Source organism: Perca fluviatilis, chromosome 23 (genome assembly GCF_010015445.1).
Source record: "Perca fluviatilis chromosome 23, GENO_Pfluv_1.0, whole genome shotgun sequence".
NCBI lineage: Eukaryota > Metazoa > Chordata > Actinopteri > Perciformes > Percidae > Perca > Perca fluviatilis.
The window spans coordinates 26,142,911-26,162,904 of record NC_053134.1 but is presented as its reverse complement, the minus strand read 5'-3'; the positions used below and the strand labels follow the sequence as shown (position 1 = coordinate 26,162,904).

General features: G+C 42.5%; 1 protein-coding gene across 1 annotated transcript; it reads right to left on the bottom strand.

Annotated features, from left to right (window-relative positions):
• Nucleotides 1–3,991: 3,991 nt before the first annotated feature.
• il17ra1a (interleukin 17 receptor A1a) lies at nt 3,992–16,998 on the bottom strand. The gene is made up of 11 exons (XM_039792286.1): nt 16,757–16,998; nt 13,261–13,285; nt 12,601–12,747; nt 11,717–11,838; nt 11,061–11,187; nt 10,332–10,379; nt 10,089–10,243; nt 9,520–9,594; nt 9,357–9,426; nt 7,061–7,171; nt 3,992–6,908 (listed from the first exon to the last, which is right to left on the bottom strand). Exons 1-11 carry the CDS (start codon nt 16,850–16,852, stop codon nt 5,455–5,457), a joined length of 2,430 nt encoding a protein of 809 aa, XP_039648220.1. The 5' UTR covers nt 16,853–16,998; the 3' UTR covers nt 3,992–5,454.
• Between the last annotated feature and the right edge of the window lie 2,996 nt (nt 16,999–19,994).

Sequence of the window (19,994 nt, the reverse complement as noted above, 5' to 3'; positions counted from 1 at the left end):
GACTCCATGTAAATAATCAGGACTTTTAGCGTGTATAGAGCCAGCATATCTCCACCAGACTCCATGTAAATAATCAGGACTTTTAGCGTGTATAGAGCCAGCATATCTCCACCAGACTCCATGTAAATAATCAGGACTTTTAGTGTGTATAGAGCCAGCATATCTCCACCAGACTCCATGTAAATAATCAGGACTTTTAGCGTGTATAGAGCCAGCATATCTCCACCAGACTCCATGTAAATAATCAGGACTTTTAGCGTGTATAGAGCCAGCATATCTCTACCAGACTCCATGTAAATAATCAGGACTTTTAGCGTGTATAGAGCCAGCATATCTCTACCAGACTCCATGTAAATAATCAGGACTTTTAGCGTGTATAGAGCCAGCATATCTCCACCAGACTCCATGTAAATAATCAGGACTTTTAGCGTGTATAGAGCCAGCATATCTCCACCAGACTCCATGTAAATAATCAGGACTTTTAGCGTGTATAGAGCCAGCATATCTCCACCAGACTCCATGTAAATAATCAGGACTTTTAGCGTGTATAGAGCCAGCATATCTCCACCAGACTCCATGTAAATAATCAGGACTTTTAGCGTGTATAGAGCCAGCATATCTCCACATGTAAATGGGTGAATTAAGGATTTATTTCAACCAAACCAGAGTGGTGATTGTTGGAACGGTGGAAAGATGAACCAAGACGGCTTTTGGTAGTTTTATTTAGTTTCTGTCCACTTTGAATGAAGTTTGTTTTATGATGATTAAAGTCCTGATTATTTACATGGAGTTTGGTGATGGGGATTTCGGTTACACTAAAAGGATCTTACTCTTTAACTAAAAGGTCTATCTCTGTAGGGATCCTTTCCATAATGCTGTCAGACACTTAGAATAATAATCTGAGTCTGTCAGCGGCAACAACAGAACTTTTAGTGGACGTTGACTGACAGTGAACATTGGTCCTATACGGTTACATTGTAGCTTGTTTCACCGCTGCCGACTGTTACTGTCTTGCTTAATACTGGACCAATTTCGAAAAGTGTTGTTCCTATTGGTCACATAGACACAAAAACATAGGAAAATAGGGTCCAGGTTTTACCAAAAAGCAGTGTATAGCTACACTGAAAACTACCAAAGGCTTTCATGGACATGGATGTTGGAAGCAGCCAATCATGCTACACATATTCCAGTTTTTCTTCTTTAGCCTACGTGCAATGAAAACCACAATGTGTGCAATTTGAACCCTCTCCTGTCTTATATTTCTGTATATGGGCTTTCTTTAACGTGTTTACGGTGAAAGAAACATTGCTGTCGTTTACAGAGAGGACTCGACCTGTACTGTAAAGTGGTGTGCTGTATATCTGTACTGATATAATCCTATCTATGTACTGTAGATGTAAGACAAGAGTATTATGTGGTTGAAACCTGAAATAAATCAGAGGAAAGTACTGTTCAAAGTGAGTGGTTGATATTTATTATGGATTACTGGATAACAGAGGACAATGATTGGCCCTGAAACAAAAGATAAGTGCTGTGAGAATTATAAAAAAAAAAAAGATCTTAATTATCAAAGTAAATGTAATTGTATACACAAACACACACTGATACAAATGTTATTTGCAATAAACCTCATTCCCTGGAATGCTTTTACTGTTTGGTGGAGCTTTTTCTTTTTTTTTGCCAAATACAGCATCTCTTATTTATGAAAAGTGTAAATTACATATAATAATAACCAAACTAAATTCTACCTAGGCGAGACCTTCCCTGACAAAAGATAAAAGTATTCTTGCCCTTGTGTTGTCTTGCTGTCAACGTTTTTGACGCCTTTTTTTCACTTTTTTTTGGTTGCTTTTTCCAACATTTTATATTGTTAAATTTAATCTTCTACACATTTTCAGCGCTTATTTTTATGTCCCATATTTTCTGATATAAAACAAAAATTGAAAACAGGTCAATTTGACCCGAAGATAACACAAGGGTTATTAAGTGCGACAGGCATACCGTTCTAGTTTCCACTCTGCCACCACCTCCTGTAGCGTATCAGCTGGGGGAGGGCTTGTGTGCTGCTCACACAGGGGCCGCGTCTGTACAACTGACGCTTTCATCTCCCACTCGGTCATTAAAATGAGCAGTCACCGTGAGATAGCTTTTCGTAGCACGCAAAGTCCGACCATCAGTCGTTAGTGAAACGGAGGGGGCAGCTGACAGCTCGTGCTCCATCAACATTCGTGTTTGGTTGCATAAGGCCCTTTTTCCACAGCAGACATGTTGACTTGTCATAGTAGGAAAAGCACAGGTGAAACTGATAACCTTAATGATGGCTCAGTTCCATCAAGTGTCCCAGTAAGATATTTCAGTGAGTCAGCATGCACAATACCAGGACCTCTCCTAAGTGGAATGCAGCCATCAGTAATGGTTTAATACCAGGACCTCTCCTAAGTGGAATGCAGCCATCAGTAATGGTTTAATACCAGGACCTCTCCTAAGTGGAATGCAGCCATCAGTAATGGTTTAATACCAGGACCTCTCCTAAGTGGAATGCAGCCATCAGTAATGGTTTAATACCAGGACCTCTCCTAAGTGGAATGCAGCCATCAGTAATGGTTTAATACCAGGGTCTCTCCTAAGTGGAATGCAGCCATCATTAATGGTTTAATACCAGGACCTCTCCTAAGTGGAATGCAGCCATCAGTAATGGTTTAATACCAGGACCTCTCCTAAGTGGAATGCAGCCATCATTAATCGTTTAATACCAGGGTCTCTCCTAAGTGGAATGCAGCCATCAGTAATGGTTCTGAATACACCTGTGCTTTTCCTGCTATGACATGTCAACATGTCTGCTGTGAAAAAGGTCTGTTGAAGTTTGCCTCATGTGTGGACAAGATGGCATGTTGTAACGAGGTTCGAGTACATACGATACTTGAAGCCAGGTTCCTCTACGAGTGAATATTGAATGGATGGAAGATGACATGTTTGCTTCAGTGAAATTTTTGGCCCTATTTGTATTTGTATCTAAAGGCTGGTTAAGCATAACCTGGACCAGATGGATCGCTTTGCATTTGCTCGGCATATCCATCTGGGAACTTAGCGGTGGAGAACTTTTGGGAAGGGGCGAAAATACTGGTTAGCTGATTGGATAAACCATCTGTTTATCACCACCTATGTTGGTGATAGACGGGCCAAATCAACCAATCAGATCAACGAAGCGTATGAAAATACAACCACAAGCCAGGCTACCCCTGCTGCTGCTGCAGACAGAGCGTAGCTCGTTAGCTCAGCAAGCAAGCAACATGTCGGTAAAGGATATTTGCCGTTTGTTTAACGAGAATTTAGGAATAAAAGGCCCCATTTCAGGTTCCCGGTCCATATTCCAAAAGAAGGATCCAAGAGAAAAAAGCATTAGCGAGCGGCTAACAGAATTAGGGCTACCGCTGTCTAAAAATACTGGTTAGCTGATTGGATAAACCATCTGTCTATCGCCACCTAAACCCGCCTCAAAACCAACGCTGATTGGTCGGTCGTTTGGCGAACGGCTCCAAATTTTCTCTCTCAAGATGCCAGACTGATCTGCGAGTAAAAAACTGGAGCTCGCGAGATCAGGACGCTCTCACGAGGCTAGGTTAAGCACTGTAGGGAGGAGAGGTTGGACAGTTATATTTCTCTCGTTCCAGTGATTGGCACATCTGGGTGATGGCGTTGGATATGCGTTAGCATGTTAGATGTATTTCCACTCACATACCCAACGACTGCTGAATACAGATTAGGTGTCCCTAAAGAAACGCGTATCTAACAGTAGTTCCGCATTACGTTAATTAATTTGCACGCAAGTTTTCTTTATTTTTATGCCGTGTATTCTCCGTGTAAATTCAGGTATTGAACCGAGATGCCCGTACCGTTTCGGTCCAATACGAATGCATGTGCCGTTCCACCCCTACTTTCTAGATTTAATATCATAGAGCAATGTTCAACGAACATACATCTTGGCTGGCCATCTTCATTTGTGTCCATGTGGAGCAACAACTCCCCAGGGCCAGATGAAGCCAGTAGCGGGCCCCGGGGGAAACATTAGCTGCTGCTCCCATTAGTGAGTAGTAGCTGACTTGATGAAGTTAAGTGTGCCATGCAGGGTTTCCCCAACGTTTTAAAACTGCAGTCACAGTGGGGCGGCTCAGTTGGAAACTTAGACATAGTCATATTTTGGCTGACTTAATTAATGTAGAGCCCTGTGGAATCTGTCTCATAGTTTTTCCTAACCCTAACCCCCTAACCTTAAATTCTCAATTTTGCGGTTCCATCCCATGATTCTGTTGTCACAGAAACTACTGGGCTCTACATGAGTGCTGCCATCAGTCTGGGACCGGCCCCAGCTGGGACACTTGCCACTGGGCTAAACATGTTTTCTGGGGGGAACCCTGCCATGTAGGCACAATACAAACTGAAATTTACAAAGCCTTAAAACTAGACCTCGGCTAAATTTTATTTTACAAGAAGGGCCTCGGGATTGTGTAAGAAAAAACTTAAAGGTTCAGTCAGGTAACTTTTATAAAAATAACTTTTTGTCATATTTGCTCAAACTGACACTATATCCTGACAGTAGGACATGAGTCAGATTGTGTCAGTGCTGATGAAATATGAATCAGGATTCTGGTGCTGCATGGCCTATTTCTCTCCTCATGTTTTTCAAGTCGAGTCAAAACCAAGCAGCGCCCGGCGGCCGACCGGCCGGACCCAGACCTTCTCATCTCCGAGACTCGGCCCTGATTGGTTGTTTTCCTGATGCCATCAGGAGCACCAGAATGAGAGAGAAAACAAGTTTCACAGATTTTCTGTCTAATGTACTACTGTCAGGATATGGTGACAGTTTGAGCAAATATGACAAGTTATTCTTCACGAAAGTTAATAACTGCAGCTTTGAGTCTCCTATCATTTCAGAATGTGTTTTAGTTATTGCCAAAATGTGAACCTGGAGCTTAAGGGCCCCCTGAGCCTAGTTGGTAGTTGGTAGTGATGAGCCTAGTGCCAGAAGCACAAGCCCAGCTGCAGTTCCTCCAACGGCCAGAGATGCTGGAGCAAATGATTCCATCATTTCTTCTTCCAAGTACAATATCTCTGTGAAAATAGGTTCTGGCTGAATACCATAAATTCACCGAGTTGAAAAGAACTGATATGGAGATTGAATCTACACGTTCATTGTCACTTCTTTGTTCTATGATGGCATGATCATGTAGATTTGTCTTCATGAGTTTTGATCAAACGACATCAATAACAAATTGGTTGTTATATTTAGAATACCATCAACAAACATTGGATATATATGCACATACATATACGCCCCACACTTTACTGGCCACAGAAATACCTCTGTGTTTGGAGCTCTACATTCAGATGCTTATCATTACCCCACAGCTGATGTCGGTTAAAGTCAGTGAACGTGGGGGTGGGGGTGGGGTGGTCTCATATGTCAGAGTATTCGGGATTGTTCTGAAACAGCTCCTCCTGCAGTCTTCTCAGAGCCTCCAGCGGATCCTCTTTGAAAGGGAGTTCATGCTGGGAGGACATTTTGGAGATGTAGCCCTGATCCGATCCACTGCTTGGGCCCTTTCCACTGGGCCCCAGAACCTCGTCCTCCTCCATCTCCACAGGCTGAGAGGGGGCCACTTTGGACGGAGGGAGATATTCCCTCTGCATGCTGGCGCATGAGGATTCTGGAGGCTGTGAGTCCATCATGGAGTTGTGTGGGGCCGAGCTCCTCTGGTCCGAATGAGCGGAGGGTTGGCTCAAAGGTAGCAGAGAGTCCTCTTCCTCATCCTCATCCTCAGTGGGGATCTGACCGAAGGGTTCTTCCTCGGGGGAGAGCCAGCTCCGTGTTGGTGGCAGCACGTTTTTCAAAACAGGCTCCACTACGTAGACGGACGGGGGCCTGGGGCTGTGGGGATGCATGTGATCGCTCAACACTTCATCCAGGCTGGACAGACCCTGAGGGTTCACTACTGGCGTGAGCTCTGCCAGTGAGGACCGCTCGCGCTCCGGGTTCACTTCAGGTGTAAGGACATGAACGCTGTCGCCGTTTTCCCTGATGTCAACCTCGCGGATGTAGACGGGAGGCCCATCTCTGATGAGAGGAAGACACTGGAGGACTGGAGGGATGTGCAGCTGCTCAATGAGCAGGTTAGCCTCAGTCAAGACCTCCTCGTCACCGGCCACACACTCCTTCTCAAACCAATCGGGATGTTCCAGCTGGTAGGCCTGGAAGGTTTCAATGGCGTTCCTCAGGGCTCTGCCTGAGGGACACTGGAAGTATTCGTCCCCACCAATGCCCCGGATGTGGTTGACCTGACCCGGCTGATACTTCTCCATGTCCAGAATGCGGAAGTACAGCTCCTCGAAATGCTTCATCAGCTTGTATTTGACCGCGATGTCAAAGACCGACGGCACGTCCTCTTTCCTGCTGATGTCATCGAAGTAAGCCACCATGTACTTACCCAGCATGCCTGCCTGGTGCATGTCAGGTAGGAAGAGGTTGAGGAAGGGAGTGAGCATGTCGTCCGTCGGGGAGAGAAGGTCTTCCCTCAGCGTCACCCGCCCTTGGCCGCACATGGCCCTCCACTTTGCCTGGACGCCCTGCGAGCACAGCACCAGGATTTTATCGGACGGATTTTGAAGCTGCTGTCGTTGCCACTCAAGCCAGCGAAGGCGGCCCATCATGCCGACCGAGGTGGAGTCTAACAGGTCCACCAGCACCTTGGTGCCACACTTGGCCCGGAGGAAGGCGCAGAGCTTCAGCACCACGTCCCTGTAGAGGCGGTGGTCCTGGGAGTAGATGACCAGCACTTTGGGACGCTGTTTGAGCTGCTGCTGCTGCCACGCTGTCACACCGCCCACAGGTGGCGGAGTAACACCAGGCTTACCTGAAAGTGCATGAGAGCACACATAAATAGCATCAGCAGAATTATTTTAAACCCACAACACTGAAGGCACAAATCAACAAAATCAATGTGTTAGGATGAAATGGCATTCCTTTTTTTTTTTTTTATGAAAATGTATTTTGTATGTGACTAACCTGGCTTCCGGCAGAGGACGTACATAATAACTGCCATCACAACACACACGAATGCCACTCCCAGGATGACAAATGTGTACACAGGGACATCGGGGGCAACTGTTGGATTCACTGGAAATCAGAAGAGTTCACTGGTCAGGTGATGTTTGAGTCATGCTAGCGTCAGTCAGTCGGTATGGCTGGTGGACAATCGTTACATCTCTGGTCCCCAGGGCTGAATCCCTATGACTTTGTTGTCCCCAGACTTCTCCTCCACTAGTAGCTAAAAGTTGATTACTTATCCAGTGAGATCCCACCAAGCATCAAGACCCACGGACGTGGACAGCATGGCTACATTTAGTCTCTGTTCGTTGGTAACAGTTTAGCCCACGACGGAGCACAATTAGCCCAAATGTAGTCAAATATGTAAATTAGGGTTACATAACGCCAAATTTTATATCTTGATGAAAACGGTTGTCATGTGCACACAATGCCCAAAATACAATACAAATACAAAAACAAAAATACCTGACCTTGAAAATGTACTATATATGTTAATGATGAAATAATAATACAAGCAATTATAACTATGATCATCACTATCATGTATCAACCCCAACTTGATACATGCTCGTTACTGGGGGCTCATACAGTAGAGATCTTATTCAAAGTAGCTGACTGTGATTTGAAACATGTTATTTTAATATGGTGTAGGCCTATAAATAATGTGTGAAGCTAGCTCACAATGATGAATCCTACTGACTGAGGTGATCGCCTGACTTTGATCTGGTGCCATCATCAGGTACAAATTTGAATTTGTCCAGTATTAAAGTAATTTATAGTCAGGCTCCACCACTTATCTATTCTGGGATTGGGGGGAAAAACACTGTGAGGCTCCGGGCGCAGCCACGGTGCCCTCGCAAAATAGATAGCAGCTAATGGAATTTACATCCTGTGAGCCAGACTACTGCACAAAAAATGACATTCCCATCAGCCTGAGCTGTACACCGTGCTAACTTGTTTTGTTCGGTTGGTTGATTTTAATTCCCCTAATTGTTTCCTCATGACTCTCACTTACACCGTAGTCCCTCGAATTCAAAGTAACAAGGAAGAGGTGCAGAGAAGAAGGAATTGAGGAAACATATTTCACGAAAGTAAAGATGGATCATGTGCCAAACCAATGGCCTTGAAAAAGTTCTGTAGTGTGAAATTGTTGTTTTACTGGTGGGGGGGGGGGAATGTAAAGCAGAAGTAGTCGTTGGTATTAGAAATTGATCAACAGAAAACAAGATCTCCCATGAACAGGCAGCTGCATTGGATGGTATAAGTTGTACAGCAGCTGTACAGGCTGAATTTAAAAACATGGTGTCTTGATGTAGGGCACATGTATCAAACTCAAGGCCCGCGTGCCAAATCCGGCCCCTTGCAAATTCTGATCCGGCCCGCATATCAATTTAGGTTCACAATACATTTTGGCCCACGTAGTTGTGTGCCAATCCAAAAAAATGGAAAACTGTTTTTTCACTTGCAATTATGCAACACTCAAAGCAGAATTTGGCATATTTGCTGACTTTGAGACTCAGGAATTCCCCCAGAAGCAGAGAGTTTACATATTCAGGCTGTGAAATAGCTTGTTGTGAGTCAGCTGGGTGGTAGCCTGCTTAGAAAATGTAATCAGTGTTTTGCTTGATTTGCTAAATTCTAGGACGGCTTTGGAACTTTTTAGCTGACTTTTTCAGGGCTTTAAGTAGACCAAACTGTAAGTGAGAAGACTATATGAGCCATGCAATAATTGAGTCAAAGAGTTTTTACCTTTTCGATGAAATAAAAGCATGTCAATAAACTATACATGTCTGGCCCTTGATGTGATTCTCTTTTTCCAGTGTGGCCCTCTGTGAAATTGAGTTTGACCCCCCTGATGTAGGGGGACACTTATCTTTCCTGGCGGTTATTCAATACTTTATTGCCTCTTTTCTCAAAGCCCACTTCCTCTCCATCACTGTGCTCCAGCAGTGAACTGTGCTTCCGCGTTCCCTCACATGGCCAACTGCCATGCAATGCAGGTGTGGCTGCCACTTCCTGGTCGGTCCGGAGCTTCGCCACTTGAACACTGTCCGAACAGCAACGCTGACAATGTGATGCCATTGTCTTTATTCTCTCCCTGTGTTGCTGAAAAACCAAATTCTCCCTCTGCAATCACTGAAGGCCTATCTTATCTTATTTAGTTGTGTTTTGTGAGGCTAAGAAGCGTTGGACCATAATCACCAGGTAGAGCATCCAGTCACATGACACTGACATTCCAACTGTGCCAACATACCGCGACATATATTCAGCGTTTTCCTTCGACGGGTGCAGTCCTGGCCACATGGTGGGAAAAGAGGTTTGATCTGCAGGGAAGAATAAAGTCACGTTGACACATGTGATCACAGAGAATGCAGAGTTATTGCCAGCTGAAAAAAAAGAAGAGTGAAAAGATGTACCTCGGCGTCAAACTGACAGCAAGATCTCGGCCATTCATCCAGGCTGAATGTTACGTTCAGGGTCGTCTGATTAGCCTGGAGAAGAGAGATAGTTCACGAGTATAGTTTTATCATTGAGGCGCAGCATATAAGAGTACTAAACAGGAAGAAGACACTTTAAGAACATCATTATCGGTTGAAGACTTTTCTGTTTAAGAAGAGTTATTTCAAGGGTCAATCTTTAGAGGCATGTTGCTATAAATCACATGCCTGCAACATATGTGCACCCCCCATGTGCTTATGTCTTATGTCTCTGAGAGGAACATTAAAGTAATGAGCAGCCATTTGTACAATGAGTAGAAAAATACTGCAGGACAGCGTTTCCTGAACTGACATAAAGAAGAAAACTGGGGTAAAAACTAGGCTAAGGTACAAGGACAGGATGTTGTAATGAGCACGTACCGTAATGTTCTGGGTCAACTCACTGAAAAGGGAAAACGCATTCATCTTCTAGAGTATGTGAGACAGCCTACTGCACAGTACTACTCAAACACAGGGGCACCTGAATGTCCAGCATGATGTGACCTTACCTTGTATGCCCGGACTGTACGTTGGGTGTTGGAGCAGCAAACGATGACCATGTACTGGTCACACAGTGGGTCAGGAGTGAAGCTGACGGCCAGCGCTGATCTGCCCCTGGCTCCAGCGATCTGAGCCAGGCTGATGGAGGGCCGCCACAGACTGCCTACGGCGCAGCGAACAAGACATCATCTTAGTGTGGACTTGATATGGCTCGCTCACCCTTACTGGACTTTAGAATGGCAGGGACTCACCTCTCGCTATGCAATAATGGGTCATCCGCATTTTGGGATCTTGACAATCTGAGAAAACCAGAGAATTTCATCAGTGACGATGACACCGGATGCACAGAATCTCCCCAGTCTGTTAATTTCACCTAAAACATAGTTGTTTTGAGTTCAGGATATTGCGTAAGAGTGGTATGAATCATCTCACACTGTATGTTGCCTACGCTGCTACGGTGACCTTTCACATACTTCATATTTCAGTAGATATACTGTGCATAACCCTGTATATTCCAGTCAACCATTGTATTTAGGCTCTACTTACACAAAAATATAGGACTAATAATAATAAGAAACCTGGAATGAGATAGTTTTAACTGAGTAAGTACATTTCCAGGATAAAGCCTGACATCTGGCGCAATGTCGCTCTCCTTCCTCTCTCTGTGTGTTGACGTTCTCAAACTCCGTTCGCTTCGTGTAACAACAAAAACCTTCGAGCTAGAAAGCTAAAAATGTCAAGTTTAGAAGAAAAGTTTGGATGGTGCAACAAGGCAGGCCTGTTTGGTTCTTTTAGGGAACGATTGTAAAGATTTATAAAGAATATGTTTAGGGCGTTTCCTCTCTAATTGGGACGTTTTGGGACTGATTGGTGGGACACAACCAAACAGTGACAGGAGCAGCCGGAGCAGAAAAAGAAAGGCTTCCTGGTACATCTGCTCATCATCATCAACAACAACAACCAGCAGCTGAACAACTCACCGGGAACGTTGACTTCCGTGCTGACGTCATAGCTGCTGTGGCCCAGCTCTGGTTTGGGGATGTTGAAGACAGAGACCCGGTAGATCTGACCCGGCTCCAACACCACCATGTCAGCTGAGAACGACCACTGAAAACAGTCGGGGAAATTCAACCTTGATGAGTGTTTTGAACACCATTTACAAACCGTAAACAACAAACAAAAAGATATGCAACAGTTTTTCCTCTCATCTTGATCTGTTGAAATTCATATTGAGTATGTGCTTCAGATCTCATATTTATAGTTTCTGGTATAATACAGATGCACATGTCCTCTAAAATCAGCCAGATGGAGCCAGCTCATGGAAAGTGTGCTTGAGAATTGAATGGGTCTGTATCTCAGCTTTCCTTTCAGAGTTTTATTATATATAGAGTATCGTAGAAACGGTTTCATTCTGTAAATAAGGGCCGTCTCTTTGCAACAAGCTGATGGCAGCTGTTGCCATAGAGCCAACATGCTAATACTGAGCAATGAAAAGGTTCTCAACTGTGATAATACCAGCATTGATAGAAAAACTGACAAAAAAACTATAATAATACTAACATATATGTATATATACAAATATTATAACGGCCATGATGTGTGATAATGTGACTATTATGTATTGTGAGCCGCCCACCTGCTCCCCTGATGGACTTCTCATTGGCAGTTTCTCCGTGAAAGAATATCGGACACACAGGTTCTCGTTGGTGGACACTACCAGAACATGGAGCTCGGTGGCGTTCAGGTAACCGATACTGCCTGAGGACAAACACAGCACAGGTCACTTCCTGTCCATTTTCATGGTCTACTTCAGTGGTACTCCAGTTTTTTTCAATAATGTTCCCCCTGTGAACAGTGTTTTTAAGCCATGTACCACTGCAAATCATTTTTGGTAGAAAAAACAAATATAAAGATGTACAATACAGCGATGTCAGCGATAGATTTACTAAACAATAGCCTTGGACCTGGAACACATTTAAATGCTGATGGAAAAAGGAGACAAAACCTTGGAAAAAGAAGGTAGAAAGAAGGAAGTAAGGCAAGAATAGGCCGAAAATAATAATAATAACTTCGAGAAAAAAAAACAGTAGAAAGAAGGAAGGCAACACTAGGGCGACAAAAGGGACAACTAATTCAAACAAGTGACAAACTTTGAAAAAAGTGACAGTAAAAAAAAAAAAGAGTAAGGAAGAAAGGCAAGAATAGGTCAAAACAAACGACAAGACCTTCAAAAAAAAGGTGACAAACTTCAAAAACAGACACAAAACCTTTGAAAAAAGAGACACAAAACCTTTGAAAAAAGCGACAAACTTGGAGAAAAAAAACACAGCAGAAGTAACTACAGCCTTGGAACTGAAAAAACATTTAGCAAAAAATGTCACGTACCCCCCCGCAGTCCTCCAAAGTACCCCTAGGGGGACACGTACCCCCTGCAGTCCTCCAGAGTACCCCTAGGGGGATATGTACCCCCATTTTAGAAACACTGGTCTACTTCAACTTTTCTTTGTACCACTGACTCACCCTCATCCTTTATCTTCCAGTCAGCGATCAGGACCGGCTGCAGGACGCCTGTCTCGTCCTCCCGGGTGTCCACAGTCACATGCAGCCCCTCGGGACTGCTGGGAGTGTACTCATTCACATACAGCCATGACGGGTCCATACAGTTAGCTGCACACACACACACACACACACCCACACACACACACACACACACACACACAGGGACGTTATATTTTTACATTATTTGTATGTGATTATTTATTATTGGGTTGTGTGAATCTCAAGAAAATGTATGATCAATTATCACTGCCAGAAATTTATTTTCATGCACTCTTTTTCTATTTGAACGTCATTTTTCATCATTTTTCAACATTACTGTTTATATTTCAGCAGATACAGCAATGCAATGAAGGTCCTGACATCACATTCTATCATTCACACTCATTGAAATGCCAGAAAGTAGTCCACTCGGAGTTAGATTGGGGTGGAACTTTGTAGAATATCAATGGTCAGATTTTAAGATAAGAGATATTTATACCTAATATTGACTCAATGTGTCGGAGAATATTATTACAACCCCTCAGATTTAAACCCAGAAATGCGTGAACGTTTGGTTCCAGAACACTAACACTACTAGACATTACAGTACAGCAGTCATAGGGAAGAGTCAAATTCACTCACTTGTGGTGACTCTACAACTCACGTCCTGTGCCAGGGGAAAAGAACAAAGAGAAGATTAGAAGAGAGAACTGTAGAATTATCAATATTACAAATATAAACTTTACTGATTTGCCAACCTTTCACCAATTACGCTGAGTGCTTTACAGAACGGAACACTTTAAAACACCCTGAAACCACATCCCGTAGCAACAGTGTGGGCCATCACAGGATACTTTCATGTTGCCATGGCGCATTTTTCTGCTTACTACGTCAATCAACACGATGTTGTTTCAACGAGAAACTTTCATGTGTTGTTATGACAGAAAAATGATGAGACAGTGTAGCGACATTGTGGCCTATATCTGAGAAATTATGAATTACCAATGGTTTCAAAAAGGTTTGTACAATTTGTTGAAAATCACTTTGAGCTGCGTTAAGGTGACAGTATGATGATGACCATTTCCCACACATAGTAGCCTTTAAACATAAACATAGAGATGTGTTGGCAAAGACAATGTTTAAGGCCTCCTGCACACTGGCTGCGTGGCGTGTCCGTTTTTATTTCGGCTCCCATGTTAACAGGTTAGAGCGTGCACACTGCCTGCGTGACACGCACGTCTCCGGCGCCAAAAACGCATGCCTGCTAGCAATAGGACCGACGCCTATTTTTCACACAACACGCAAGCGTGTTGGAAGCGTTTCCAGGCAAAATAGAATAGGAAAAGATGTTTATATGTTATTTTGACACAAATAGAATTTAGAAAGAATAAATGTAATAAATGACATTTTGATGTCTTTAAAACGGCCTTCAAACCCCCACTGTTTGTTACATTGTTACTTGTAAACAATGCAAGTTTAAATGGGAATACTTTACAGGAGATCACATCTCAGCAGAACCAGCATGTTTTTGTAACTTTGTCATTAGGGACCGTTCGGTATTCATGGAATGGACCACCGGAGGAAAATAGGGGAGGGTCGTGTGTTTTTAATCTTTGTTGATCGGAGGGTCATCCAATTTGTTTTAGTCTAGGGGGAAGGGTCACCCAACTTTTGCATTCATGAGAAGAGCAAAATTTCAAAGTGGCTTGTTTGGTGCGTATTTATCCATGTAGCTCCATGTAGCTCTCTCAGTCTCGGCCCCTATCGCTAGCAGATGGGTCCCTCCCTGTTTAGTCAGCCAGACCTGTAGCTTAGAGACCGTGGGATTTCCCAAACTGAATAAATCTTGCACCGCTTGCTAGCTCAGTCATGTTGTAACTAAGACATCTGCTGAAAAAATAATTGTATTCATTAGCATGATTGCCGTACTGTTTAGTTCAAAAATATCCAAAACACCGTACGAAAACATGGCTGACCAGAGGCAAGCTTTTACTTTGAAAAGCCGAAACTCGCGGATAGCACCAGCTGGCAGCCGGGAAGGCATGAGACGGGAGGTATATCCTTTCGGTCCCGGCGATTATTTTTGAAATTGTGCAAACGACAGGCATTTGAGAAGGAAGGAGTGGTAGCATGCAAGCTCCCAAATTGACGCTCGTCTGAGAAATGGAGTTTTGGATAATGTTCAGCTTCGGCAGCTTTACCTATGCTAAAATATTCAATGACTGAGGAAGCCTAGTGACGAGTCCATAGCAACCAGTGTTGAATTATCCAGTGTGCTTTGTTGAATGGTCTCAATGTTTTATTGTTTTATTTCATGTGAATTAGAGCTGGGCAATATATTGATATTATATCGATATCGTGATATGAGACTAGATATCGTCTTACATTTTGGATATTGTAATATGGCATAAGTGTTGTCTTTTCCTGCTTTTAAAGGCTGCATTACAGTAAAGTGATGTCATTTTCTGAACTTACAAGACTGTTGTAACTTTTCTATTATTTGCCTTTACCCACTTAGTCATTATATCTACATTACTGAAGACTGATTATCAAAAATCTCATTGTGTAAATATTTTGTGAAAGCACCAATAGTCAACACTACAATATCGTTGCGGTATCGATATCGAGGTATTTGGTCAAAAATATCGTGATATTTGATTTTATCCATATCGCCCAGCCCTAATGTGAATACTAGTTTACTAGAGGAGTAACTTAGTATTTGAAGTAATGCAGTAATGCAGGAAGTGTGCATTTAGTTTCCATGTTTCCACAACAATGTTAGTGAGTAAATCTACTGAAATGGCCACCACACCATAACAGAGGAGTGGGATGCGTCAGATGAGAATGCAGCCGTTTAGTCACGTCATGGCTGTAAAAAAAGCCCAATTGGAATCTGTACATCTTTGCCAAGTGCAAATCAGTACAATAAGTTGTTGGGGAGGGTCATCCTTTTTCTCCCAATCATTTTGGAGGGTCATCTAAAATGTATTGTTGATAAAGGGAGGGTCATGTCTATTTTGACTAAAGGTCCCAAAACTTCTCCTGTGGCCCCTTAAATAAATAACAAACAGTTCCTTATAACATGACATTATCTTTTGTTTTTACAAGAAACTGAGATGATCCAGTTTCTAACATTGCTATAAATATGCTGTCATAACACAACCATAGGGCAATGGTGGCCTAAAGGTTAGAGAGCTTGTGACCGGGAGGTCATCGGTTTAATCCCCAGACCGACAGGATAAAATGGTGGGGAAAGTGAAAGAGCAGCACGCTTGTCCCTCCCTCATTACCACCACTGAGGTGCCCTTGAGAAAAGGCCCTTAACCCCAACCAGATCAGACTGTGGCTGTACTGGGCAGCTTCCAGGTATGAATGTGTGGAACTGTGTGAATGTGATCAGGGCGTTCCTGCAAAAGAGAGCCTGCCTCTCAGAGAACCTTCCCTGAATAAATAAAGGTTAAATAAAAAATAAAGTTAAAAAAAAAACATGGTGACAACAGATTCTAGTATAAGAATACATTTGGTTTGTCAAAGCTTGTGGCTTTTTCAAATGACATTTCCCCAGTTTTACACTATAACAAACTGACTCAACAGGATGACAGCATATTCAATATTGATCTCGCCTATCAAGACAACGCTGTTATGATGATTATATACACACTATTATATACACTTATTATTTAGATACGACACAACATACAGAACATAAGAGGAGGTAACATAGATTAGGCCTAACCCTTGTGTTGTCTTCCATTCGACCGTGTACATGTCGTCCTGTAAATCAAAAGTTTTTCTGACGTTTTCGTCTCTTTTATCGACCGACACTTTTGTCTCTTTTTTCAATGTTTTTGTCTCTTTTTTTACGTTTAACGCTTCTTTTCACTACCATTAACACCACCAACACCAACCTATTACCAGTTTTACGCTCATTTTTGGAATTCATGGTCAGTACACCTCATTTATAGGAAATTATACCTAATTTGTGACTTAAAAAAATAAAAATTTGACCCTAAGACACCACAAGGGATAATAAATCAGACATAACTTTCTGTATCTATTGAAAGCTAAAGCCTGTATAGGCTAATATTGGTATTATACCCGGGACGGGCCGGGCCGGGCCGAGCTAGCTTAACCTTACCTGTCGAGGGCAGTTGAGATGCGACCGTGATAAAACGCTCACCGCGGACGACAGCCACACACAAATGAACACCGAAACTAGTCGGAGGAGAACCATTGTGAAGGAAGAATTCTGTCAGTCCAGGTCCCGGTCACTCATTAAAACCCATTTCAGACCGTTTCAACCGCTAAACTAACGCGCAAACACACCGAGCGAGCTGGTGTTTTATGAAAAACTTCCTGCTTTCTTTCTATGGAAATCACCTGCTCTGTTTACAGTAATAGTTACAATGTTGCCTTCACGGCGCGTGGGAATGTAGAGTACTATTCTGTAGATTTTGTCTGCTTCTGATATATTGTTTTGAATTAGGGACATGCTTCAAATTCAGCAAATATTCTCACAGTGTAGGCATAATGTCATTTTAATTTAAGAACCTTTGCTACCTTAAGAACAGGTGCAACACGTGATCACAGTAAGGCAATAATATTATTCTAGAAGTTTCCATGGAACAGTGTCAGCCAATGAGGGCGGAGGTACATTTTCCTCTCTGTCCAGGGCTGCAGCCAACGTTTGGGAAATACATGACATTTAACCTGTCACAGCCAAGGGTGTAGGTTTGGTGTCAAAATGCGGGCGGGTGGGGGGGGGAAGCTTTTGAGCGTCAAACACTTCATTTCCTGTGTATGAAATTGTTGGAAAACATATATTTATTGGTAAGAAGTAAAGCTGGATCCCGACTATAAATATCCAACTATACAGCTATTGATTTGTGGGGAAGGTGTTCGATATTCAATTTTGGGATTCGAATATTCTTTTTTTTTTTTTTTTTTTTCTACAATACTGTCATAAAGTTGAGACACATTCTACTTTTGGAGAAATGCAGCAGCCCAAAGAGGGATATAAACATGTTTGAGCCACCTGAACGGTTATTTTTACCTCTTTTTTTGGGGAGTGGGTTGTCTTTCATATCAAATCTACCTCTTCTACTGTAAATATTGGGGGGGACATATCCCCTGCATCGCCCCTGAAATCTACGCCTATGGCCCCAGCCATCCTCAACCTTGGTTACATGCATGTCAAACACAGGCCTAATAGTCCAGTACTGCATTTCAACTCCAATGATCCAAGTAGTGAAATGAGTCTAATCAGCAAACTGCGTGTGAGGTTGAGTTACAGAAACAGGTGTACTTTACCCTTTTAAACAGAAACTAACAAACTAACAATCAACTCCAAGTCTAAAAAAAATGCCCAAACTGCTGAAGCATGATGGTCTCCACCCAAACCGACACGGAGCCAGGCTGCTATCTGACAACATAACGACCACACTGAAAGGCAAGTATTGACATTCTGTTGAAAATATCACAGATTCATGCCCCCCAGGTATTGATCCTGATAGCACTATACAAGTGGATGAATCTAAAAATGTTTTCTGCAGGGTAACATGTAGTACTAGTACTATTCCAGTAACATGTAGTACTAGTACTATTCCAGTTATAATCAACAACAGACCATACAAAGTGGTGAATCCCCTAAGTAATAAGAAGTTGACTGCAAACATAGTCAATTTAGCATCCAGTTCACGTCAGCCACAGCCTGTCCCAAAAAATGAGACGGTGTCTGTTCCTCGACTCAGATCAGTTAGATCAAAGGTAACCAAGAGAGGGGCAATACTTAACAACCTAATTGGAAATAAAACTACCACTGCAATGATAGAACAGGATAGAAAAATTAGATGTGGACTACTAAATATCAGATCTCTATCTTCTAAAGCAGTACTAGTAAACAAATTGATATCCGATAATCAAATTGATCTATTCTGTCTTACTGAAACATGGCTGGGCCATGAAGAATATGTCAGTCTAAATGAAGCGACTCCTTCCAGTCATATTAATACTCAAATTCCTAGAGGCTCAGGCCGAGGAGGGGGAGTTGCAGCCATATTTGATTCAAGCCTGTTAATTAATCCTAGACATAAACGAAATTATAACTCTTTTGAAAGCCTTGTTCTTAATCTTCAACATCCAACATGGAAATCAGTACAGCCAATTATATTTGTTGTTGTCTACCGAGCTCCAGGTCCGTATTCTGAATTTTTATCTGAATTCTCTGAGTTTTTATCATCTGTAGTCCTTAAATCAGACAAAGTACTTATTGTAGGTGATTTTAATATCCATGTGGACGTTGACAGTGATAGCCTTAGTACTGCTTTCAACTCACTACTAGATTCTATTGGTTTCAGTCAGAGTGTTCATGAGGCCACTCACTGTTTTAACCACACCCTCGACCTTGTGCTGGCATATGGCATCAAAATTGAAGATGTAGTGGTATTCCCACAAAATCCTTTATTATCAGACCACTTCTTAATAACTTTCGAATTCTTAATACCCGATTATACGAAATTAGATAAAAGCTTCTACACTAGATGCCTATCTGACTATAGCTAAATTTAAGGAAGATATTCCAACAGCACTAAACTCATTACCGTGCTTTAATACAACAGAGGACCTTTATGTAAACTTTAGTCCCTCTCAAATTGACAGTTGTGTAGATGGTGCTACGGCCTGCCTACGGACTACTTTAGACTCTGTTGCTCCCCTCAAAAAGAAGATGATGAAACAAAGGAAACTTGCACCTTGGTATAACTCCCAAACTCGTAAATTAAAGCAAATCTCGTGAAAACTTGAAAGTAAATGGTGTTCCACCAAACTGGAAGAATCTCGTTTGGATTGGCAAGACAGTCTGAAAACCTATAGGAAGGCCCTCAGACATGCCAGATCAGACTATTACTCATCATTAATAGAAGAAAACAAGAATCACCCAAGGTTTCTTTTCAGCACTGTAGCCAGGCTGACAGATAGTCACAGCTCTACTGAGCCATCTATTCCTCTAGCTCTGAGTAGTGACGACTTCATGAGCTTATTTAATGATAAAATTATAACAATTAGAGATAAAATTCATCACATCCTGCCCTCAACTTCTAACGGTTCACCTTTCAACGCAGGACTGCTAGAAAGAACGACTAGACCTGAGATATACTTAGACTGCTTTTATCCTATAAACCTTCAATTCAATTCAATTCATTTCAATTCAATTTTATTTATAGTATCAAATCATAACACGAGTTATCTCGAGACACTTTACAGATAGAGTAGGTCTAGACCACACTCTATAATTTACAAAGCCCCAACAATTGCAGTAATTCCCTCAAGAGCAAGCAGTGCGACCAGTGCGACAGTGGCGAGGAAAAACTCCCTCTTGG

Coding starts and splice junctions, on each gene's coding strand:
- il17ra1a (XM_039792286.1), bottom strand. CDS start 16,852: ATGGTTCTCCTCCGACTAGTTTCGGTGTTCATTTGTGTGTGGCTGTCG. Junction 9,595..10,088: donor GTACAGTCCGGGCATACAAG/GTAAGGTCACAT, acceptor TCTCTTCTCCAG/GCTAATCAGACGACCCTGAA. Junction 6,909..7,060: donor CGTCCTCTGCCGGAAGCCAG/GTTAGTCACATA, acceptor ATGCACTTTCAG/GTAAGCCTGGTGTTACTCCG.